Here is a 22,544-nt window from a genome sequence, read left to right as displayed (position 1 = left end):
ACATCTCCAAGGGCTGCCCACCACACCTGAAAAAGAGTGAGTCCTTCCCTAGGCTAAAATGCTAACCCTGTGCTCCCACCTCGCTCCAGTCACCACAGCACTCCTGCTGCTCCTCTCACGTGCCAGGACCACGCTCACCACAGGGCCTCTGCACGCACTATTACCTCTGGCTGTGATGCTTTCCCCCAGCTGCATGGCTCACCTCTTCTCTTCATTCAAGCCTCTCTCAAATACTGTCTTATCCCAGGCCTTCCTCAATTACCTTATCTAAAAATAACATCCCCAGTCAATTCTCTTACCCAATTTTAGCCTTTCTTTGTAGCATTTAACTACCTCGCCATATGTATTTATCGTATTGCCTCTTTCTGCCATTAGAACATAAGCTTAATGAGGGTAAAGACTTTCTCTTTCATTCACTGTATTATCTTCAGACCCTAGAACAGTGTCTGCTCCATAGGGTATGCTCAATAAATTTACGTTGTATGAAGAGCCAAGTAATAAAGTTTAAAAAAAAAAAAGGTTTTCAAAGAAGGAGGAAAAGTGGATCTAAAAACTGACTAGTTGGTTGCTATATTCTGCTCAGCCATAGTAAAGATGAACTTCATTTCATTAACTGTTCTGGAAATTCTAAAAACCAGCTTTCTAGCAAAAGCACATCTGTGCCATCCTAGAAGTATAACTGATTTCCAGCTTTACAGGGGAAAGGAACTGGTCTCTAGCACACAATCCTTCACCACTGATGTCTCCTGCCTAGTCTGTCAGCCACTGCACCCTCAGGGCTGAGGGGCAGAAGAGCACCCAGAAAAGGTCTCCCTGGAGCCACAGTGAGAGCTCTCCAGCCAGCCGTCAGCACAAGGGACCCTGGGACCTTCCCAAAGCACCAGAGCAAGTACAGACCACCACCCGTCCCGTGGTGACCATAACAGCAATAAGGGGTTTATAAATCAGGAATTCGCCCCAGTGTTTTGAATTTAAAAGAAAGGAGCCATGGAGAAAAAGAAAATTGAAATCTGATTGCTTGCAGGCTGGAAACCAACGGCCCCCTCAAACATTTCCTGGGTCCAGCTTTGCTGCTTTATTTGCTCCCTCTCCTTTCTTTGCCCTTACTTGTCTTACTACTCTCACTTGAGGTTAGTAATTGTAAGCTAGTTAACAAAAAAGCTAATTGTGTTCTATACTATCTACTCTATGATTACCCACAAAAATTTCAATTAGGCAATATACAAAATAAAATACTACATTGTCCCCTAACATTCCAAAACACTCCTTCCTTAATACACTACTTAAGAAAGAAAGGATCAAGTACACTGAGGTAGTGTTTAAACATCAAAGAAAAAAAATCAGTAAATCTTTTCAATTAGAAATAGCATTTCTAACGGTTATCATCAAAAACTGGGGTGGGGGTAACTGGGATATTAAAGGAAAACCTGGATTCATCTAAAAGTGATATAATTTTTATTTTTTCTAACCATTAAGAAAACTCGACACAGCTTGTTTTCTTTCTTTGAACACTCACATGTAATTCTGATTCAGGTTATTATCTAGATAAAAGTATCAGAGACCTTCACAGGTATGAGAAGATAGGCAAATTTCTGATTTGACAGATAACATACCAAAAGGTTCTATGAACTGATAAAGTTTTTCACCAATGGATATGGCTTCTGTATACTGCCGGAGATGATACAGGATGACTGCTTGATTGTAATACAACATACTGTTTTCAACATCATCTAATCCATCCATTTCTTCAACGGCCGAGTGCACCTATTAAACAATCAACAGGGATTATGTTCTAACAGTACTAAAGAGCAAAAGTGAAAGAATCTAAATGAATAAACAGGAACACAGGCCAACATTTCTTACTCTAAAATTTTCCACATTTTTAATAGGACCTCTAGATTTTAATTACTCTCACATACTAAAAATTATTTCATTCATATAAAATTCTGCTAAGTAAAACATTCTGATGGGACTTTATTAAGTACCTCGCCCAAGGCAAGGCGAGTCTCTTCCTTGCCACTGTGAAGGTATCCTCAATGCTTTCTAAAAGCCAGTGTGGCTTCTGAGTTGGATTCCCACTTTCCAGCCTCACGTAGCAAGAGGCTACATAGGGAGTGGGCAAAACTCAAAACGACCTTTCCTATGAGGATGTTATGAGGTACATATAATAAGCTTGATTCCATTTTGTAAAAACCAAAGTAAATTTAAACATTAACAAATAATACTATTTAACTATGTGCCAGGCCTGCTACATTAAACCCTTTACAGAGAATACCTCATTTAATCCTTCTCATACCTCAAGGACATAGATATTATCATTTCCTTTTTATAAATAAGGAAACAAGCGAAAAATAGCTTAATTATCTTGCCTGAGGTCATATGGCTAGAAAGTATATTTTCTGATTTTCCTATTATGTTCAGGTTTTATTCTCACAATTAAAAAAAAAAGATTTTTCAAAGTAATGAACAACAAAAATACACTTTGTCACACATGGTGGTGAAAATCAGCTTTTAATGGCTTTACTAGAACCCTAACATCCACATCCAATACCAAAAGAAGAAAAGTCACAACACTTAGCATTTTAAAGCTAATGACTATCTGTATACCCACTTTCTGTAACAGGCTTTTAAATTTTTATCAAGTTTTACAACCATTCTGTAATCCCATGGAACACATTAAAATGGAATTCTACCTGTATTAAAATTTATCTTTCTTTGCCACCACAAAGACGGCAATAAATTAATGAGGAATGTTAAGTAATTAATTCTAAGACTGACATTTTCCTAAATTAAGCAGTGGAATTTTGACATGCAGTTGGCCCTCTGTATCCACAGGTTCCACATCTGTGGATTCAACCAACCACAGATTGAAAACACTTGGGGGAAAAAATTCCATAAAGTTCCTAAAAGCAAAATTTGAATTTGCTGTGCGCTGGCAACTATTTACATAGCATTTACATTGTATTAGGTATTATAAATAATCTAGAGATGATTTAAAGTATACAGGAAGATAGGAAGATGCGTGTAGGTTATATCAAAATATTATGCCATTTGGGGCCTCCCTGGTGGCGCAAGTGGTTGAGAGTCCGCCTGCCGATGCAGGGGATACGGGTTCGTGCCCCGGTCTGGGAGGATCCCATATGCCGCGGAGCGGCTGGGCCCGTGAGCCATGGCCGCTGAGCCTGCGCGTCCGGAGCCTGTGCTCCGCAATGGGGGAGGCCACAGCAGTGAGAGGCCCACATACCGCAAAAAAAAAAAAATATTATGCCATTTTATATAAGGGACTTGAACTGTGGATTTTGCTACCACGGTGGGGGGGGTCCCGGAATCAAACCCCCGTGGACCTCCAGGTTCAACTGTACAGGGACTTAACAACCTTGGTCTAGCTAATGATAAGAAACAGAAAGTTCATGATACATAGTGATTTGTAATCAGACTTCTGCAGATTTCAATCACCCATGTGGTGAGCCTGACAGGAGGGTTCAATTGTTAACAATTGGTCCTAGCTAGCTAATAGCATGTGCATCTCAATGAGTTTGGGGTCTTTATAATTTTCACTTATCAAGTCTCTATCTTCAAGTGATTAAAAATAGTCTCTTTAAATAGAGAAAACTCAATTTCCAAAGAAAGATAACACTTCTAGGTAGTTATGCAATGAAGAGAGAATAAGCTAAGAAAGGGATAATTCTCAGCGAGAAAAAGGGGTTTTGGACAAATTAAGGAGTTTTGGTTTCAGCAAAGGTTGAACTTATTCACCAAAATAATCTAGTAATTGCTCCAGCCAGAACAAAAACTACTCACTAAATGAGATAAAAAGTCACTGAAAGTGGAATAGATTGACAAGGTGTGTCATTATGCCCAGAACATGTTACTGAACAGAAGTATGATTTACAGAAAGCAAGGAGACACAAGTACAAACACTTGTAGGAAACTCAAGAGAGTTGGAAGGCACTGGGGTTGTGTGTGTGTGTGTGTGTGTTAGTTACTGAACAAATCTTATTAAGAATAAAGGCTGGGACTTCCCTGGTGGTGCAGTGGTTAAGAATTCGCCTGCCCATGCAGGGGACACAGGTTTGATCCCTGGTCCAGGAAGATCCCACATGCCGCGGAGCAACTAAGCCCATGTGCCACAACTACTGAGGCCACATGCCTAGAGCCTGTGCTCCACAACAAGAGAAGCCACCGCAATGAGAAGCCCGCACACCACAACAAAGAGTAGCCCCCGCCTGGTGCAACTGGAGAAAGCCCACAAGCAGCAACAAATGCAGCCAAAAATTAAAAAAAAAAAAGAAGAAAGGCTGATGAAAGGATTTCAAAAAACAGTTGTCTTGGCTTAACAGGAAGTTTGCAGGAGCCTCTTATTCTTTATTTTTTTTTAACTAATTAATTATTTTATTTATTTTTGGACGCACTGGGTCTCCATTGCTGCGTGCAGGGTTTCTCTAGTTGCGGCAAGCGGGGGCTACTCTTCGTTGCGGTGCATGGGCTTCTCATTGTGGTGGCTTCTCTTATAGTGGAGCATGGGCTCTAGGTGCATGGGCTTCAGTAGTTGTGGCACACGGGCTTAGTAAGTTGTGGCTCTCTGGCTCTACAGAGCAGGCTCAGTAGTTGTGGCACACGGGCTTACTTGCTCTGCGGGATGTGGGATCTTCCTGGACCAGGGATCGAACCCGTGTCCCCTACACTGGCAGGCGGATTCTTAACCACTGTGCCACCAGGGAAGTCCCCAGGAGCCTCTTATTCTAAAAAAAGTTTTCAGGATGAACTTGTACTCAAAGCCCAAATTAATGTCCCCTGCAATAAACTGTCTATGGGGTTGTAGGGCACAAGTACTAGACATCAGCAAACATCATCTTTCCTTTGATTCTGGAGCTCCAGATAAATCATGGTTAATAAGACTAGAGCAATGATGTAATGTGATGACATACACATTTACAAAGACTGAGGCAGTTATGAGAAGAGGCTCAAGAGTCAGAAGGTCTGGTTCAAATCCTGCTTCTCCCCTTCCTAGCTGTAAAAATTAAAATTAGTAGGCCCTCTAAACCTCAGTTTAAAATTGAGATAGGGGACTTCCCTGCTGGTCCACTGGTTAAGAATCAGCCTTCCAGTGCAAGGGAAACGGGTTCGATCCCTGGTCGGGAAACTAATATCCCACATGCCGAGGGGCAACTAAAACCTCACGCTGCAACTACTGAAGCCGCGTGCTCTGGAGCCTGTGCACCACAACTAGAGAGCCCATGTGCTGCAAGTAGAAAGCCTGTGTGCCGCAAGGAAAGATCCCGCATACTGCAACCAAGATCCTGCATGCCACAACTAAGACCCAATGCAGCCAAATAAATAAATACAATATAAAAAAAAATAAAAATTGAGATAACAAATACCTACCACAAGGGTTGAATGTGAGGATTATATGAGATATGACATAAAAAGCACTTAATATGAAATATGGAATCAAGTAATAACCATTTAATAAATGTTGGCTATTATTCTCCTTTTCATTGATGAATTTTAATAGGGTTGAAAAATTACTTTACTCCTATAAAGTCATGAAGAGCCTGAAGGGGTCTCTTATTTCTAACCATGTCACATTTTAGGTAATGCTTCCACAGTATGGTGGTACTCTTGAATCCAGGACGGGGGCTCAAAAAGGTCTCAAGACCTTGTACAGCATGAAGCAGTAACTAAAAACACAAACAGAACTGGGTTCATGTAGCTCTTATTACTTAAAAGCTTTGTGTCTTTCGACAATTTATCCAAGCCATCTGTACCTCAGCTTTCCCATCTGTAAAATGAGAAAAAATATAGTAGCTACTTCACAGGACTACTGGGAAGAATAAGTGAGATGTCCTATACGAGGTTCTTAGTTACGTAAGGTCTTGTTACACAGTAAGCACTAAAGGTCTGCTATTAGCCCTCTTGAATATCAAAGGTCTACCCTTGCGATGCTGTTATGCCCAATGACCAAGGCAAGTCCCAAACCATATATAAATCAGAATATCTTCTATTTGATCAGTTAATCATCTCCTAATCCGAAATGCTAAAACAGTTTGACACTATTATTAATGATCAGATCTTTGCAGTTATAAATAAGATAAAATCTCGGCAGCTACTCTTCTCATATATTTCTATTTTAATTCTTTCTCAAAACTCCAAAGCTCATTCAAATTTTGTGTATTAGCTTATTCTGTTCAAGTTCAAAACCCCATAGAAAGACTTCCCTGGTGGCGCAGTGGTTAAGAATCCGCCTGCCAATGCAGAGGACACGGGTTTGAGCCCTGGTCTGGGAAGATTGCACGTGCCGCGGAGCAACTAAGCCCATGCGCCACAACTACTGAGCCTGCATTCTAGAGCCCGCAAGCCACAACTACTGAGCCCATGTGCCACAACTACTGAAGCCTGAGCACCTAAAGCCTGTGCTCTGCAACAAGAGAAGCCACGACAATGAGAAGCCTGTGCACCTCAACAAAGAGTAGCCCCCGCTTGCCTCAACTAGAGAAAGCCTGTGCGCAGCAACAAAGACCCAATGCAGCCAAAAAAAAAAAACCAATAGAAAATAAAATCACACAACATACCTTTCATTTCCTGGAATAAGAATTTTATACAAATAAAATTAATACCAACAAATGTTTTATATTAGAAATTATGCTATTAATATCAGATAGGAAGTGAAATTAATTTTACTTAACTAACTTTATTTCACAATCTAGACAGCACCACAATATTTTTATAATGAAATTCATTTATGTATCACCTGATTCTTCAGCTGGTTAAGTGTCTGTCTTAAACTATCTGTTGTTGTCTGGTTACTTTTGAAAAACTCAGCTACTGCTGTATTCAAAATTATTTTATAATCGTCTTTGTTTATATCTTGTAGGCAGGCAAGATGTTGCAGACAGACATCATAATTTCCAGCCTAAAACAAAAACAAACAAAATTACACACCAACTTTAAGAACTATACATTCATTTCCAAATATATTTCATTGATCTTTACTTAAAAATTCTTACAAAGACAGATATAATTCCCCTAAATATACTAATTAAAGTCACTAGTTGAAGTAAGAGTCATGCCAATTAAGAAACTGTGATATGTCAATTATATCTCAATAAAACTGAAAAAAAAATTGTGGATATTTATTTCCTAAGAATGAAACTCTAACAGTGATACATGTGCATTATATCTACAAGACACACACACACACACATATATGGGTATGTAATATACCTATATATAATATATATTATAATTAGATATAATATATATTAGTACATATTGCTAGCAAGGTATAATAGCCAAGGCTAGCCAAGAAAGGTAATATGATTAATTACTCCAAATTTTAATTTCTAGTATGCTTGGAATACCCAAGTATCAAGTTCTTCCACTTACATGTATGTAACTTGATAATCAAATAATGTTTTCTTTCATATCGTTTAATGTCAGAGAAGTTAAAGTTTTGACAATAAACTTTTGGGGTTCCATTTTAAAGTACAGTCAAGGAAGAGAACTGAAGAGAGCAGTAAAATGAAAAGACTGACTCACATATTTACAAATCTAAATTTAAGAGACTTAAAAACAACATTATGACAGTTAAAATATGTTTATGGAAACACAAAAATTTGGAAATGGCTCAAATTACTCCCATTCCTTTCACCATATTTAAACTCTATAATTAAAAAAAAATTTTAAACCTAAACCTACTCTATAAACTTAAAACTCTTGAATTAGTACAGAACAAAAATTATAAATTAAAAAATTCACTGTGAAAATATTCATGCTTGACAGTTACTAAAAATGGAACAGATTAAGAGAAACCACTTCTTACTGTGAAAGCCTGGAAAGCACTGGTGGACAACTCCTTCTCTTGATCAGTGATCCCAGAGGACTGACCTGTCCCTTCATGTTTCTCTGATCCCTGATCTGCAAACACACAAGTTTTATAGTTCTTTAGAAATAACAGTAATGCAGTGAATGTGTCCCTAGTTTTCTTCTTAATTGTCTTCTTCCTAATGAAGTTGCCAAAGTTAGACCTCTCTCAACCACAATGGCTATTAGTGTCATAAGTGAGGAAGAAGCCATTCCTTCGAAAACTTAAGAAATGTTTCCTTTTGCTGTGGAAATCCTTATGTAAGGATTACAGCTCTGTCCGTCAGGTCATTCAGGCTGAGAATATTGTGTTCTCTTAAAAATATTAGATCTGTCCCCCAGCCATATACCAAAAATCCTACATATTCAAGAAAATATGCCAGGCCCTGCAGACACAAGGAGATTATAAATACATATACAATGCCTTCAAAAAGTTTATAATCCAGTTGGAACACAGCAACATTTAACAATGAGAAAACTACATTGATAAGAACTCATAGGTAATTTCCAGGCAAAGAAATCCAAAAGCCAAGATTAATACATTTAAAAAGCTTCCTTGGGACTTCCCTGGTGGTCCAGTGGTTAAGAAACTGCCTTCCAATGCAGGGAACATGGGTTCAATCCCTGGTTGGGGAACTAAGATCTCACATGCTGCAGGGCAACTAAGCCCGCACCCCACAACTAGAGAGCCCATACGCTGCAACTACTGAACCCACACGCTCTGGAGCCCGTGTGCCACAACTAGAGAAGCCTGCATGCCACAACTAGAGAGAAGCCCATGCGCCCAACAAAGAGGCCGTGCACCACGATGAAAAGATCCTGTGTGCTGCAACTAACACCCGACACAGCCAAAAAAAAAAATTTTTTTTAAAGCTTCCTTAACAGAACTGTCAATGTACATTCTAATATTCACAATTTCTACCCAATTTACTCTTTTAAAAATTAGATTTTTTAAATTTAAAAAATAAACATAAAAATCTCAGCTGAACCAAGTCTTAAACTACTCAAGGACAACACCTGTTGGGTCTGAGCGTAAACTGGTTAAGACAATCCTGGTGAGGAATTGCCAATACCTGTCTATATAAATAGCCTTGACCAAACAATCCCACTTCTAGGTATTCACTCTACAAATACACAAAGATGCTCACTGCAGCACTATTTATAAAAGTGAATGTCTAGAAATAACACAACTAGAGATATCCTTAAATATCCCTCAGTTAAGAAATTGCTAACTATATATTCCAATTTAAAAAAAATTGCTAACTGAAGCATGGTATAGGAATACAATGGCACACTAAACAACTGCTAAAGAAGTTGAGCCTACATGTGTTGACATGGAAAAATATCTTCAACATCTTAAAGGAACAGATTGCAAACAGTTTTTTTTTTAATTAATTAATTTTTGGCTGCATTGGGTCTTCGTTGCTGCAGGCAGGCTTTCTCTAGTTGCGGGAAGTGGGGGCTACTCTTCATTGCGGTGTGCGGGCTTCTCATTGCAGTAGCTTCTCTTGTTGTGGGGCATGGACTCTAGGAGCGTGGGCTCAGTAGTTGTGGCTAGCGGGCTCAGTAGCTGTGGTGCACGGGTTTAGTTGCTCCGCGGCATGTGGGATCTTCCCGGACCAGGGATCGAACCCGTGTCCCCTGCATTGGCAGGTAGATTCCTTCCTTCCTTCCTTATTTATTTATTTTTGGCTGAGTTGGGTCTTTGTTGCTGCGCACGGGCTTTCTCTAGTTGTGGCGAGCGTGGGCTACTCTTCATTGAGGTGCGCGGGCTTCTCATTGCAGTGGCTTCTCTTGCTGTGGAGCACAGGCTCTAGGCGTGAGGGCTTCAGTAGTTGAGGCTCACGGACTCTAGAGCGCAGCTCAGCAGTTGTGGCACACGGGCTTAGTTGCTCCGCGGCATGTGGGATCTTCCTAGACCAGGGCTCGAAGCCGTGTCCCCTGCATTGGCAGGCAGACTCTTAACCACTGCGCCACCAGGGAAGCCCGGCAGGTGGATTCTTAACCACTGCGCCACCAGGGAAGTCCTGAAAACAGTATTATACAACTGAACTTCATGTTTTGTAAAGATATATACATAGATATGTACTTCTGAATATGTACAGAATAAACTTTGGAAGGATATACATCAAACTCGGTGATTACCTTCAGGGAGTGGGATGGAAGAGGGAGAGATTTTACTTCCCTTCCTATTCTTCTCAATCGTGAAACTGAGCAGGACCCTGTCTGTGGGGCCCTCCTGAATAGAAAAACCCTTCCAAACACCCCTCCCACCCCATTTTCTTCTTTGTAGAAAAAAGCTTCAGGCTCCTAGACCTTTCCTGAGTACCAAAGGGCAGATTCAAACAGTAATTAGAGAAGGGAGGGAATGCAGAAACAAAGGTGGAGCAGTCAAGAAACAATAGTGCAGAGTACTGGTTCCTCCTCAAGGAATATATATAACACATCTCTTGAGTTCTTCTGCAGGAACTAAGGCCCCCACACAGGTGGAGGATAGTAACTTCAGGCTGAGCACAAGATTCCTGGACACCACCTTGTTACCTCACTACCAACCAATCAGAAGAAAGCCACACACCCTGCAGCCCTCACCCCAAATTTTGCCTATTAAAAACTTTTTTCCAAAAACCATCAGGGAGTTTGGGTTTTTTAAATACAAGCCACCCAATCTCCTTGCTTGGCCCTGCAGTAAACCTTTCCCTGCTCCAAACTCTGACATTTTGGTTTGTTTGGCCTCACTGTGCTTCAGGCACATAAACTTGCATTTGACAACACTTGTTTAAATTTTTATAATTTACATGGGTTACTTTTTTTTTTTAAGTTTTAGTTTTAAATGCCTGCCTAAAACTAATACAAGGTTTTAGAATTCAGATAAGGGGTTACCTCCAGGAGTCTAGTGACTGCAAGATGCATGGGGTGGAGAGTGGGGGGTGCTTCTGGGTGTGTGAGAATTCATTAAACTGTATGTACACTTATGATGTGAGCATTTTTTGATAACTGCCTAGAAACCTGTTTTCCAGGATCATTTCAACGAATGAGCCCTCAGTAGAGCTGACTTTGGGAAGCCCTGGCCTGGCACATATAAGCAGTAAGCAAAGACCCCCAATTTCCCTCTGTCAAGATGACATCATGGTATAATGAAAACATACGTCTTGGAATCAGTCACATCTTCAGTCTGGTCTCCCCTTGACCATCTAACTCTCTTAACTAAATATGAGCTTCCTTCCCCCTTTCCTTTGACAGAACAACTAAGGATTCCATTGTGGTTTTTTGTTTGTTTGTTTGTTTTTTAAATTTTATTTATTTATTTTTGGCTGTGTTGGGTCTTCGTTTCTGTGCGAGGGCTTTCTCTAGTTGCGGCAAGTGGGGGCCACTCCTCATTGCGGTGCGCAGGCCTCTGACTATCGCGGCCTTTCTTGTTGCGGAGCACAGGCTCCAGACGCGCAGGCTCAGTAATTGCGGCTCACGGGGCTAGTTGCTCCGCGGCATGTGGGATCTTCCCAGACCAGGGCTCGAACCCCTGTCCCCTGCATTGGCAGGCAGATTCTCAACCACTGTGCCACCAGGGAAGCCCCTGTTTGTTTTTTTTAATAAAATACTTATTTCTGCACTTTAAACATACAAATAAACAATGAAATTAGATTTAGTGTGAACAGCTCCACAGATCACTGCAAAACCCCTATTATTACAATACTCTTGAGAATCACCACTTACACTTAAAAACAAAATATAACTTGTGCTTAAGTGAACTTATCTAAGACTTAGATCTGCCCTACAAAAAAAACGGTATTCTGGTATTTGGGGTTTTTTGGGGTGTTTTTGTTTTTTTAGAGGTAAATTTTATTCACAGTGGGTTTTTTAAATATTTTATTTATTTATTTATTTATTTATTTTTATTTTTGCCTGCGTTGGGTCTCAGTTGCAGCATGCGAGATCTTTATTGTGGCATGTGGGATCTTTTCACTGCAGCACGTGAGCTCCTCTCTAGTTGTGGTGTGCGGGTTTTCTCTTCTCTAGTTGTGGTGCACGGCCTCTAGGGTGCATGAGCTCTGTAGTTGTGGCGCGTGGGCTCCAGAGCATGAGCACTCTGTAGTTTGAGGCACGCAGGCTCTCTGGTTGAGGTGTGCCACCTCAGTAGTTACGGCGCATGGGCTTAGTTGCCCCGCAGCATGTGGGATCTTAGTTCCCTGACCAGGGATCAAACCTGCGTCCCTTGCATTGCAGGACGGATTCTTTACCACTGGACCACCAGTGAAGTCCCTGGCATTGGGGTTTATTAGAAGTGTTACCTCTGATAATTAAAGTTAGATAAATTAGTATTTCATTTCCACTTTTGCATACAAATAAATAAGAATTGATTCGTAACAGGGAGGACAAAAACTAATAGTTTAAACTAACAGTTTAATAGTTTAAACCAGTGAGAGAGCTCATTGGTTTAAGAGGACCCTGTCAAACAGCTTTTTCTTTAGAAAGCCAATAACAGTGAGTTACTGTTAACTCAACTGTTTACACAATACACTTGCTTTGCAAAACTTTCAGGTGCACGATAACAGTAAGGACCATTTTCTTTAAAATGTGTAAAAATGGGGACACAGGATTTCAGGACCCCAGAAAGCCAGGTATGAGTTTAGATTGAGACAGAACCTCAACTCTAGGTATATTCACCGTAAAATTTTAACAATGAACGTAAATTCTTTGAAATTTTTTAGGAAACCTAAAGAGTTTAAAAACTTTATCTCCCCTCATAAAGAAGTACACTAAATTTAAACCAAATGCCCAAAATTCTTAGTTTGCCATCAAGTTATCTCCATAGCTTCTTCTAAAATATAGCCTCTCTAAATTAGATGACATTCTTTAATGGGACTTCTTGGCCCAACTGTCATTTATAAATTGTGATTATAAATACAAGGCAGAGGGAAACACCCAACAATTCACCAAGGCGCTGAAGAGTTTAAGCTTCTGCTTTCCACCAGAAGCAGATTGGCTTATGTGGCCACTGCTATCATTATTCTCTAGGAACTGTAAAAGTCTCCTAAAATCTTCCAAATAAGGAAAGAAGCCAACTTTAATAAGCTAGACTCTAAGGATGAGCTAGACTCTAAGAGTCTCTGAAATAGACATTTTAGAGAACTGAGCTCAGTAAACAGCCTTTTACATGTTAACCAGCTATTATTTTACCTACATTCTTTTACTTCAAGATAAAACTAGGGGAAAAAAACTCCACTCCAATAGGATTACTATTCCTATTTTCCTTATCTTTCTGCGCTTTTCAAGTTTTCTGCAAGGAACAGGTATTATTTTCACAATCAGTCTTTAAAACATTCATTTTCTTGGTAACTACTGACTTCTTACCAGAAAGAGGCTGCACATAATTCCACAACGTGTCTTTATTTGTCCAAAAATAGTCTCTATTGCCAACTGAAAGAGTATATGGGGCCTCCCTGGTGGCGCAGTGGTTAAGAGTCCGCCTGCCGATGCAGGGGATACGGGTTCGTGCCCCGGTCTGGGAGGATCCCATATGCCGCGGAGCGGCTGGGCCCGTGAGCCATGGCCGCTGGGCCTGCGCATCCGGAGCCTGTGCTCCGCAGCTGGGGAGGCCACAACAGTGAGAGGCCCACATACCGCAAAAAGAAAAAAAAAAAAAAAAAAAGAGTATATGACCATTCATCCATAAGCCTGACCTTCCTTCTACTCTGGCCTAATGAACAGGGCTGACCATCTAGGCGAACAGAGCTCTTCGGCGCACAGACTTTGACGCTTTTTAAGCCAACAGGCTTCATTTCTAACCAAACAATTAGGTTTAAACTAAGTAGAAAAGAAACACATTGCTTTTCCAAAACTGGAAAAAGTCAGTTAATGGAAAGCCCAGACACATTCCAACACAGAATGTTAATTCAAATTTGATTGGAGGGGCTTCCCTGGTGGCAGTGGTTAAGAATCCACCTGCCAATGCGGGGTACATGGGTTTGAGCCCTGGTCTGGGAAGATCTCATGTGCTGGGGAGCAACTAGGCCCGTGCGTCACAACTACTGAGCCTGCGCTCTAGAGCCCGTGAGCCACGACTACTGAGCCCGTGAGCCACGACTGCTGAGCCTGTGAGCCACAACTACTGAAGCCCACGCGCCTACAGCCCATGCTCCACAACAAGAGAAGCCACTGCAATGAGAAGCCCACACACCACAATGAAGAGTAGCCCCTTCTTGCTGCAACTAGAGAAAGCCCATGCACAGCAAGGAAGACCCAACACAGCCAAAAATAAATAAATAAAACAAATAAATTTATTTTAAAAAAAATCTGATTGGAGGATCTTCCACACAAGCTACACTTTTCAAAATACAGCTCCAATGATGTTCAAGAAAAGAAAAATTTCCCCAAAGTAACAGAAATGCAGGCCTAAGGAAATCTACTGCTACTCTCGCAAAATAGTGTTGATGCCTTTGTGAAGGAAAAGTTTAAATGAGGATGCCATTTCAAAGAAAAAGAATTCAGGTTTACTAAAGCCACCATCCAGCTAAGGTTCACACACCTCACGTGTGGTTTTCTATCACATGACCAAGTACACCTGCCTTAGCAAAGCCCTACATACGATGGCCGATTTCTCCACAGCTCAGAGGACTAACATGTAACCAGCAATGCTATAGACTTGAGCACCCTGTCCAGCAGTGCAGAAACAAAGAACAGAATACCAAACTTCAAGAATATCAGCACACTTTGGGAAAGACAGGCAAAGCAGAACGCTACCAGTGCTGATGACTGTTTTTATTTTCATATCTGAGAGTAGTTTTTATGCATGGAGAAGAGATTTACTCTAGTTTTCAAATATTAACACTTATCAATTTACAAGTTCAAAATGACTAGATTTTCCTCAAACTTTTACATTCAACGTCGACATCTTACTCTATCTGGAGTTTTCATTTTAAAGGGCTGTGATGAATGTTTGATTTCACTTACACCTTCAAACAAAATTATAACTACCTTAAATAATTTAATATATTTCATTTTAACTACAACCTTAAAACTTTTTTTTTTTTTTTTTTGCGGTACGCGGGCCTCTCACTGTTGCGGCCTCTCCCGTTGCGGAGCACAGGCTCCGGACGCGCAGGCTCAGCAGCCATGGCTCACGGGCCCAGCCGCTCCACGGCATGTGGGATCCTCCCGGACCGGGGCACAAACCTGTGTCCCCTGCATCGGCAGGCGGACTCTCAACCACTGCGCCACCAGGGAAGCCCCTTCCTACCATTTTTACAGTCATCCTGGCTCAAAATTTCAAAGCCATCTTCAAGTACTCTTCTCCCGATTTCATATTACTCATCTGGTCTTGTCTTTCCCATATTCATAATGTCATCAACCTTTTCCTATTAAGCCTACTACTGCCATCCTCATAGTCCAAATTCTCAGATAAATTCAAATCTAGGATTTTGCATCCTAACTCCAGCCACTTTCTCCTTTCAAATAACTATCAAAAGTAAAGTCAAATAAATCACCCTAAAATATTGCTGGTGTTTCACACCACTTTTATGTTACATAGGGACACGAACCTTGGAACTTTCAACTGCCCCTTCAATGTTTATCTTTGAATCACAAAGGGAGGATGGGATCAGGGCGGATGGGAACCCCCTCCCTTTATGATTTGGTTGAAATACAAATCAGGGTGTGAGAACTGCTGGCTGATCAATCACTAAGAAGCCACGTAACCTAGAAGCACAGGTAAATTAATTCTCCAGGAGGTGAGTCTTGACCAACTGGAAACAGGAAATGGGAGAAAGCTGGACAAATAAATCATCCCTTCTTTCTCTCTCATATGGACTATTCTGAAGTGTAATTTCTCCTCGAAAACCTTACAGAGAAGTCCCATATGCAAATGACCTGCTACGTCTCTTCACAGGTCACGGTGGAACAGTAGCTAGGGCTGTAGTGTAGTTCATCTTCCTTTGCCTTCCTTCTCTCCCTCACCTTCACTATCCTGGGCTTGCACCTTCCAAAAAGTGAACACCTTAATCGAGTTCTACTTCCCAGAGGATGTGGGCTAAAACATACACCTCACCTCAGCTGATCCTCACAAGCTGTAACCTGGGGAGGTAAATAAATTAGAAAGCTATTAGGAATAAATAAGAAGATTATTAGGACCCCCATTTTACAAATGAAGAAACTGAGGCTTAACTCAGAACCTTTCCCAAGGAGCAAGGACACTGTTCAAATGTCACCTCTAAGAGAGCCCTTCCTTCTCTAACCAATCCACTCAAAGTAGGGTCCCTGCTCTCAGTTATCCTCTATCCTTTTACTCGTTTTTTCTTTTCTTCACAATATTTATCACAGCTTGAAATCTGAATTACTTCTTACTTTGTTTACGTTTATCTGCCTTTCATACTACATTACAAGCTCCTCATGGACAGAGACTTCGCAGTGTCTGGCAGAGCAGGCTATTGGTGAATATTTAATGGATAAATTAATATCACAACATTAGATGGTCTCAGCTAGTTTCTGAGCTTCTAGTCTTGTTTCATTTAAATCCATCCTTGGACTTCACTGGTGGTCCAGTGGTTAAGACTACACGCTTCCACTGCAGGGGGCACAGGTTTGATCCCTGATCGAGGAACTAAGATCTAAAGGCCAAGAGGTGAGGCCAAAAAAAAAAAAAAAAAAATCCATTCTCTACCACAGTCAGTGTGATCAGGCCACTTACCTTCTTAAGTCCTTTCATGGGCCTCTTTCTTACCTAATGAAGAACAAGCTCCATGAAAAGGGTCTTGGGCTCAGGAGCTTGTAGTTGAAGCAGCATATAAACTAGATTTTGAATGAGAAGCATGTTCACCAGATACAGAAGAGAAAGAAGGGCGTTACCGCTCAGAAACTCAAAAGAACATGATACTTTCTAAGAATCATTTCTGGTGTGAAGAGCTAGATGTGATGATATAGAAGTATCAGATGGAAAAAGACTGTAAAGAGCCTCACAAATGACATTAAGGAGTGAGGCTCTGATGCACAAAAAATGGCACAGTCTTAGAAAGTTTATAGGCAAGGAATGGTAAATAGTGTTTTAGAAATAAAGTGAAAATGCAGCAGTGAGAATGGACTGGATAGGAAGAGACAAAACCATTCAGAAGGATGCTCAATGTGAAACAGACCCCATCAAGAGATAAAGGCCAGATGTATACGTATAGCTGATTCACTTTGCTGTACAGCAGAAACTAACACAACATTGTAAAGCAACTATACTCCAATAAAAAAAAAAAAAAAAAAAAGAGAGAGATAAAGGCCAGAACAACAGCACTTGAAATGGGGATGGAGAGGAGGAGTGGAGAGATTCATGGGGGCCACACTAAACACGCATCTACTTAATACAAATTCCACCTTATTATCTAGGTAGGAAATTTCCTACATTGTGGCCTATAAGCATAAACCAATCAAAGAAATAGGCCCCAAATCACTCTGGACCTTATTCTTCTACTACATATATTACACAGCTCTTCCCAAATGGGAGTGCCACTATAATAGGGCTGACTCTAACAGACTGAATAGCAGGTCTTCAAAAGCAGGGAGTGTATCATATCCATTTCTTTAATATCCAAGGCAGTGCCTGGCACTCAATTTTTATGAACGAATGAATAAGTAGAAGAATGCTTTATGACTGAGGTAGGACTTGAAAATGACATAGGTTTTAGGCCTAAAAAGGTCATTCCAGGCAAGTGCAATGGTACGGGTGAATAGAAATGGTAAACCTGGGGGAGAGACAATGTCGTAAACTAAGATGGAATATGTTGGTCCTCTTGGTCCAGCCTTGGATAGGCCATGCTTATTCCCTGCCTGGAACTTTCTCCCACCCATCCCTCCTCATTCAGTATGGCTCACCCCTTCATTTCATTGGGGTGTCTGCTCAAATATCACCTCACCAGAGGCTTTCCCTGACCAGTCTACCTAAAATTCTCTAGCGCCCTCTAAAGGTTTAGCCTCACTTTCTAAACCTTTTCTCTTGTTTTTCTTCTTAGTAAGATTACTGACGAGATGCTCTGACAATTTCATTCATCTGTACCTGTATTAGGCTTGGCTCACTTTAATTTCAAATCAAGTTCGTCAGTTATTGAGATCAGGACCTAATAAAAAACTTAGAGCACATTGAGATTTTCTTTTCCTTTTTAAAAAAAATTAATTTTACTGTAAAAAGTCTAACTGTTGACCACTTCTAAGCTCTGTCATTTAAGTTCCTTCCAACAAAACCTGGATGGATGCCAGAGAGAACATTATTTTCTTACAGGAAATATACGTCAGACCGTCCCAGAGTAGGCAGGAAAGAATTTTATATTCCTCAATGGAGAAGATTCTAGGAATGGAGCAGTAATCCATAAAGAAAATCGTCGAGATTAAACTTGAGGGGAAAAGAGGTTCGAAACGCAAGATATTATAGAGAGCACAGCTCGAAGTGATACACGATAATGTTATGCCTATTTCAATAAGTTGTTTTTACAAAGCTAATTACACAAGACGTCGCTGACCACAGGCAGGCTGATGTGGCCGAAATCACCCAGATGAGTCCTAGCCCGAGCCGGGGGCATCAAGGTAGCCGCATCTCCGGGGTGAACTTTCCTTGCTCTGCCTTCCTCAGTGGGAAGTCGAAAAGTCTGTGAAGCGGCCACCTAGATTTAAGCTTTTTAAACCAGAGATATTCCGGAGAGGCGGGCAAAGGCGGCCAGAAGCAGCTTCATACTGCACTTGGTAAGAAACTATCGGGCCTTGGGCCCAAAGACTCACAGTAGCGACGGCCGAGGGAGGGGATGGGGGAGAGAAATGCACGCCCCAATTAGAGTCTCCCCGGAGTCCCCACCCCTCGTCCCCACCCGGGGCCCCGCCACCGCAGCATAGGGTCTGCCCGCTCCCGCGGGTCCCGCCGCCCCAGCGCGCGAGGCGCGGGCGCCTCACCTGCAGGCTTGTCTGCGGCCATCTTCCCGCCTCGGCTCGGGTCCTTCCCCGCAGGTGGCGTGGCCTCCACTCCAGCTGCCCGGCTGACCGCTATCCTGGACCTCGGAGGACGACCCTGAGCCCACCCCGGCTCCGGGCCCCTGGGTTAAGGCCTGGGGAGTGGGCAGACGGCGGGCTGAGGAAGTGACGAAGACTAGTTTGCGTAGTCTAGCAACAGCAGCAGCGTCTCCGCCCCGGGCGGCGCCACTACCTCCAGCCATGCACGGTTTCCGTCCTGCCGCGTCCCCTGACACACTACTTCCGGGGGCCGCGGCCGGCGTGGGAACTGCAGCTGGCCCCGCCCCACGCTGGCGTCCCCGGCGGACCGCCCCCTGCGGCGTGAGCGCGCGCGCCCGGCCGGACGTGCGCTCACCCGCGCGTCTGCGCGCGTGTTGGGTGGGCTGGGTGCAGTTTCGCCGTGTGCTTATCCTGGTTAGAATTCTCGAGTATCCGAGCTCTTGTCCGTCATTTTACATAAAACCACAGTAACTACACCTGACATCTATGTGGTAAGCATTGAGCCTTGCATTTGGCTTGTACACTTTTTTTTTTTTTTTTGCCGTGTGTGGGCCTCTCACTGTTGTGGCCTCTCCTGTTGCGGAGCACAGGCTCCGGACGCGCAGGTTCAGCGGCCACGGCTCGCGGGCCCAGCTGCTCCGCAGCATGTGGGATCTTCCCGGACCGGGGCACGAACCCACGTCCCCTGCATCGGCAGGCGGACTCTCAACCACTGCGCCACCAGGGAAGCCCTGGCTGGTACACTTTTAATGATTTCTCACAGCTCTGTGAGAAGGCACAGTTGGAATTCCCCGTTTTAAAACAAAACGAAACGTTTTATTTTAGAGGTTTTAGATTTACAGGAAAATTGCAAAATGATACATGGAGTTCTTGTATACTCTTCACCTAGTTCCTCCTGTTGTGATCATCTTGAATAATTATTACATTATTGTGGTACATCCGTCACATCTAAGAAACAACTTTGGTTGGTACATTACTATTAACTAAATTCAACATTTAAAAAATGAAAAAAACTTTTTTCAGTCAATGTCGCTTTTCTGTTCCAGCATCTTGTCCAAGGTACCACATTAAATTATTCATGTCTCCTTAGGCTTTTTTTTTTTTTTTTTTTTTTTTGCGCCCTGCTGCGCCGCTTGCAGAATCGCAGAATCTTAGCTCTCCGACCAGGGATCGAACCTGGGCCAGCATCCAAGTCCTAACCACTGGACCGCTAGGGAGTTCCCTCCTTAGGCTATTCTAGTCTGTAATCACTCCTCAGATTTTCCTTGTTCCTGATGACTTTAACAGCTTTGAAGAATACTGGTCAAGATTTTTGAAGCATGGACCTGGATTTGGGTGTATCCAGTGTTTTTCATGGTTAGACTAGGGTTACAGGTTTTTAGGAGAAAGACCACAGAGGTGACTTGCCATTCTCATCACATCAAATCAAGAGTACGAGCTAACAGAATGACTTACTGATGATGTTGACCTTGATCACCTGGCTCAGGTAGTGTTTGCTAAGCTTCTCTGCTCTTAAGTCACCTCCACACACTACTCTTTGGAATCATTAAATGTAGCTCACAGTCGAATGGTGGGGGGTGTTAAGCTCTGCCTCCTGCCATGGGGAGTCTGTGCATAAATTATCTTCTCTAAGGGAGATTTGTCTCTTCTCCATTTAGTTACTTATTCAATTATATATTTATGTCCTTATGGACTCATGGATGTATGTTTATTTATTTTTTTAAATTGAAGTATAGTTGATTTACAATGTTGTGTTAGTTTCTGGTGTACAGAAAAGTGATTCAGTTATCCATATATTTATTCTTTTTCATATTCTTTTCCATTATGGTTTATTACATGATGTTGAATATAGTTCCCTGTACTATACAGTAGGGCCTTGCTGTTTATCTATTTTATACATAATAGTTTGTATCTGCTAATCCCAAACTCCTAATTTATCCCTCCTCTGCTATCCCCTTTGGTAACCATAACTTTGTTTTCTATGTCTGTGTGTATGTTTCTGTTTTGTAAATAACTTCATTTATGTCATATTTTAGATTCCACATATAAGTGATATCATATGATATTTGTCTTTCTGTGACTCACTTCACTTAGTATGACAATCTCTAGGTCCATCCTTGTTGCTGCAAATGGCATTATTTCATTCTTTTTATGGCTGAATATTATTCCATTGCATATATACACCACATCTTCTTTACATGGACATTTATTTTATATTGTGGTTATAATCCAATACTACATTATTTTCTTGCTCAAATTGTTTCAGCTTTGCTAATTGGGAACCTTTTCAGGTTTGCTCCTATGTCCCTTTGACATGGTAGCTCATGTTTTTAAAAAACCTTCTAAAAAATTCATATTAACATATACACAGAAAATGCACAAAGCATAAGCACAGTTTTTTGAATTTTCATCAACTAAACATATCCACATAACTAGCACCCAGAGGAAGGACAACACATTACCTGCATGCAGAAGGCCCCTTCATGTCTCCTCCCATCCCTGCACAAGGGTAGTTACTAACCGATGGCTAACACCATTGGATTGAGTTTTAAACTCAATAAAAATGGATTACAATATATTTTCTTTAGAGTCTAGCTTCTTTTGCTCAACCTTACAAGATTCATCCATGTCACTGAGTGAAATTAGTTTCTCATTGTTATGTAATGTTCCATTATGAGAATGTACCGTAATTTGTGTATTCATTTTATTGTTGAGTATTTGGGTATTTTGTCTATATTGAATAAGCCCAATATGAATATTCTAGTATGCCTTTTTTTTTTTTTTTTTTTTTTTGTGGTACGCGGGGCTCTCACTGTTGTGGCCTCTCCTGTTGCGGAGCACAGGCTCAGCGGCCATGGCTCACGGGCCCAGCCGCTCCGTGGCACGTGGGATCTTCTCGGACCGGGGCACGAACCCATGTCCCCTGCATCGTCAGGCGGACTCTCAACCACTGTGCCACCAGGGAAGCCCCTCTAGTAGTCTTTGATGAGTATGTTAGAGCCCACATAAAAAGACACCTGCAGTGTTTATTGATCTTGCCACTGTAAGGAGCCTCTCAATAAAAAAGGAATTAAAAGGAAATTGAGAGAATTTGGGCTTTTCCTGGATGATTTTAAAGAGGGATTAGGGAAGTTGAGGGGTTGGCAATTTTGGATTGGAGGCAGTCGGGAAACAGACAATTCAGTGATTGAGTGTCTTAGTTTTTATCTAGTAGTTTCTATCTAGGAGGCAGGAGGATTAAAGCAAGGCTAGAGAGTTGTCATTGGTCAAGGAGCTGCATCAGTCATGTTAGAAGAAGGAGGTGTTCCCCCATTTTTGTGCTTATGGAGGGCTTCATTTCTGTCTTGTCCCAAACACAATTATGGTGTAACCTTCTCTGTGAGTGTAGTGTATGTCCCGCTGGGAGTGTTCTGCTAGCAGAATTGTTTTTCTCTTAGTCTCCAGGCTTGTCAGCAGAGCCATTTTTCACTTTCTCACATGTGGTCCCACCTGTTGGACCTTATCCATTTCACGGATATGGAAAATGAGGTGTTAACCCATTTTCCCAAGTAACAAGACTAGTAAGCAACTATTATCTTAACTGTTACATTCAGCTTTAAAGGTTCTAGAATTCACCTATGTGGAAAACATCTTGGGTCTCTTCTCTCACCTTTCCATATCGGCAGCTCTCCCTCATTTACAGGGAGGGAGAAGAGTTAATTCAGACGTGGGAG

General features: G+C 41.7%; 1 protein-coding gene across 3 annotated transcripts in view; it reads right to left on the bottom strand.

Annotated features, from left to right (window-relative positions):
- Positions 1 to 19,057, bottom strand: part of CNOT10 (CCR4-NOT transcription complex subunit 10) — a 65,166-nt gene extending 46,109 nt beyond the window's left edge. For 2 of the 3 annotated variants that reach the window (XM_060110333.1, XM_060110334.1), the window contains exons 1-4: positions 18,775 to 19,057; positions 7,823 to 7,917; positions 6,752 to 6,913; positions 1,614 to 1,764 (exon numbers count right to left, since the gene is read on the bottom strand). In XM_060110333.1, coding sequence (XP_059966316.1) covers positions 1,614 to 1,764; positions 6,752 to 6,913; positions 7,823 to 7,917; positions 18,775 to 18,796 — 430 coding nt within the window. In that variant the 5' untranslated portion in view covers positions 18,797 to 19,057. The remainder of the gene's footprint in view (positions 1 to 1,613; positions 1,765 to 6,751; positions 6,914 to 7,822; positions 7,918 to 18,774) is intronic. The other variant, XM_060110335.1, reaches the window with a different exon arrangement.
- Positions 19,058 to 22,544: the final 3,487 nt, after the last annotated feature.

This window comes from Mesoplodon densirostris, chromosome 10, assembly GCF_025265405.1.
Source record: "Mesoplodon densirostris isolate mMesDen1 chromosome 10, mMesDen1 primary haplotype, whole genome shotgun sequence".
Classification (NCBI taxonomy): domain Eukaryota; kingdom Metazoa; phylum Chordata; class Mammalia; order Artiodactyla; family Ziphiidae; genus Mesoplodon; species Mesoplodon densirostris.
Note: the sequence above shows the minus strand (reverse complement) of the source record. Positions and strands in the feature narration are given on the sequence as shown.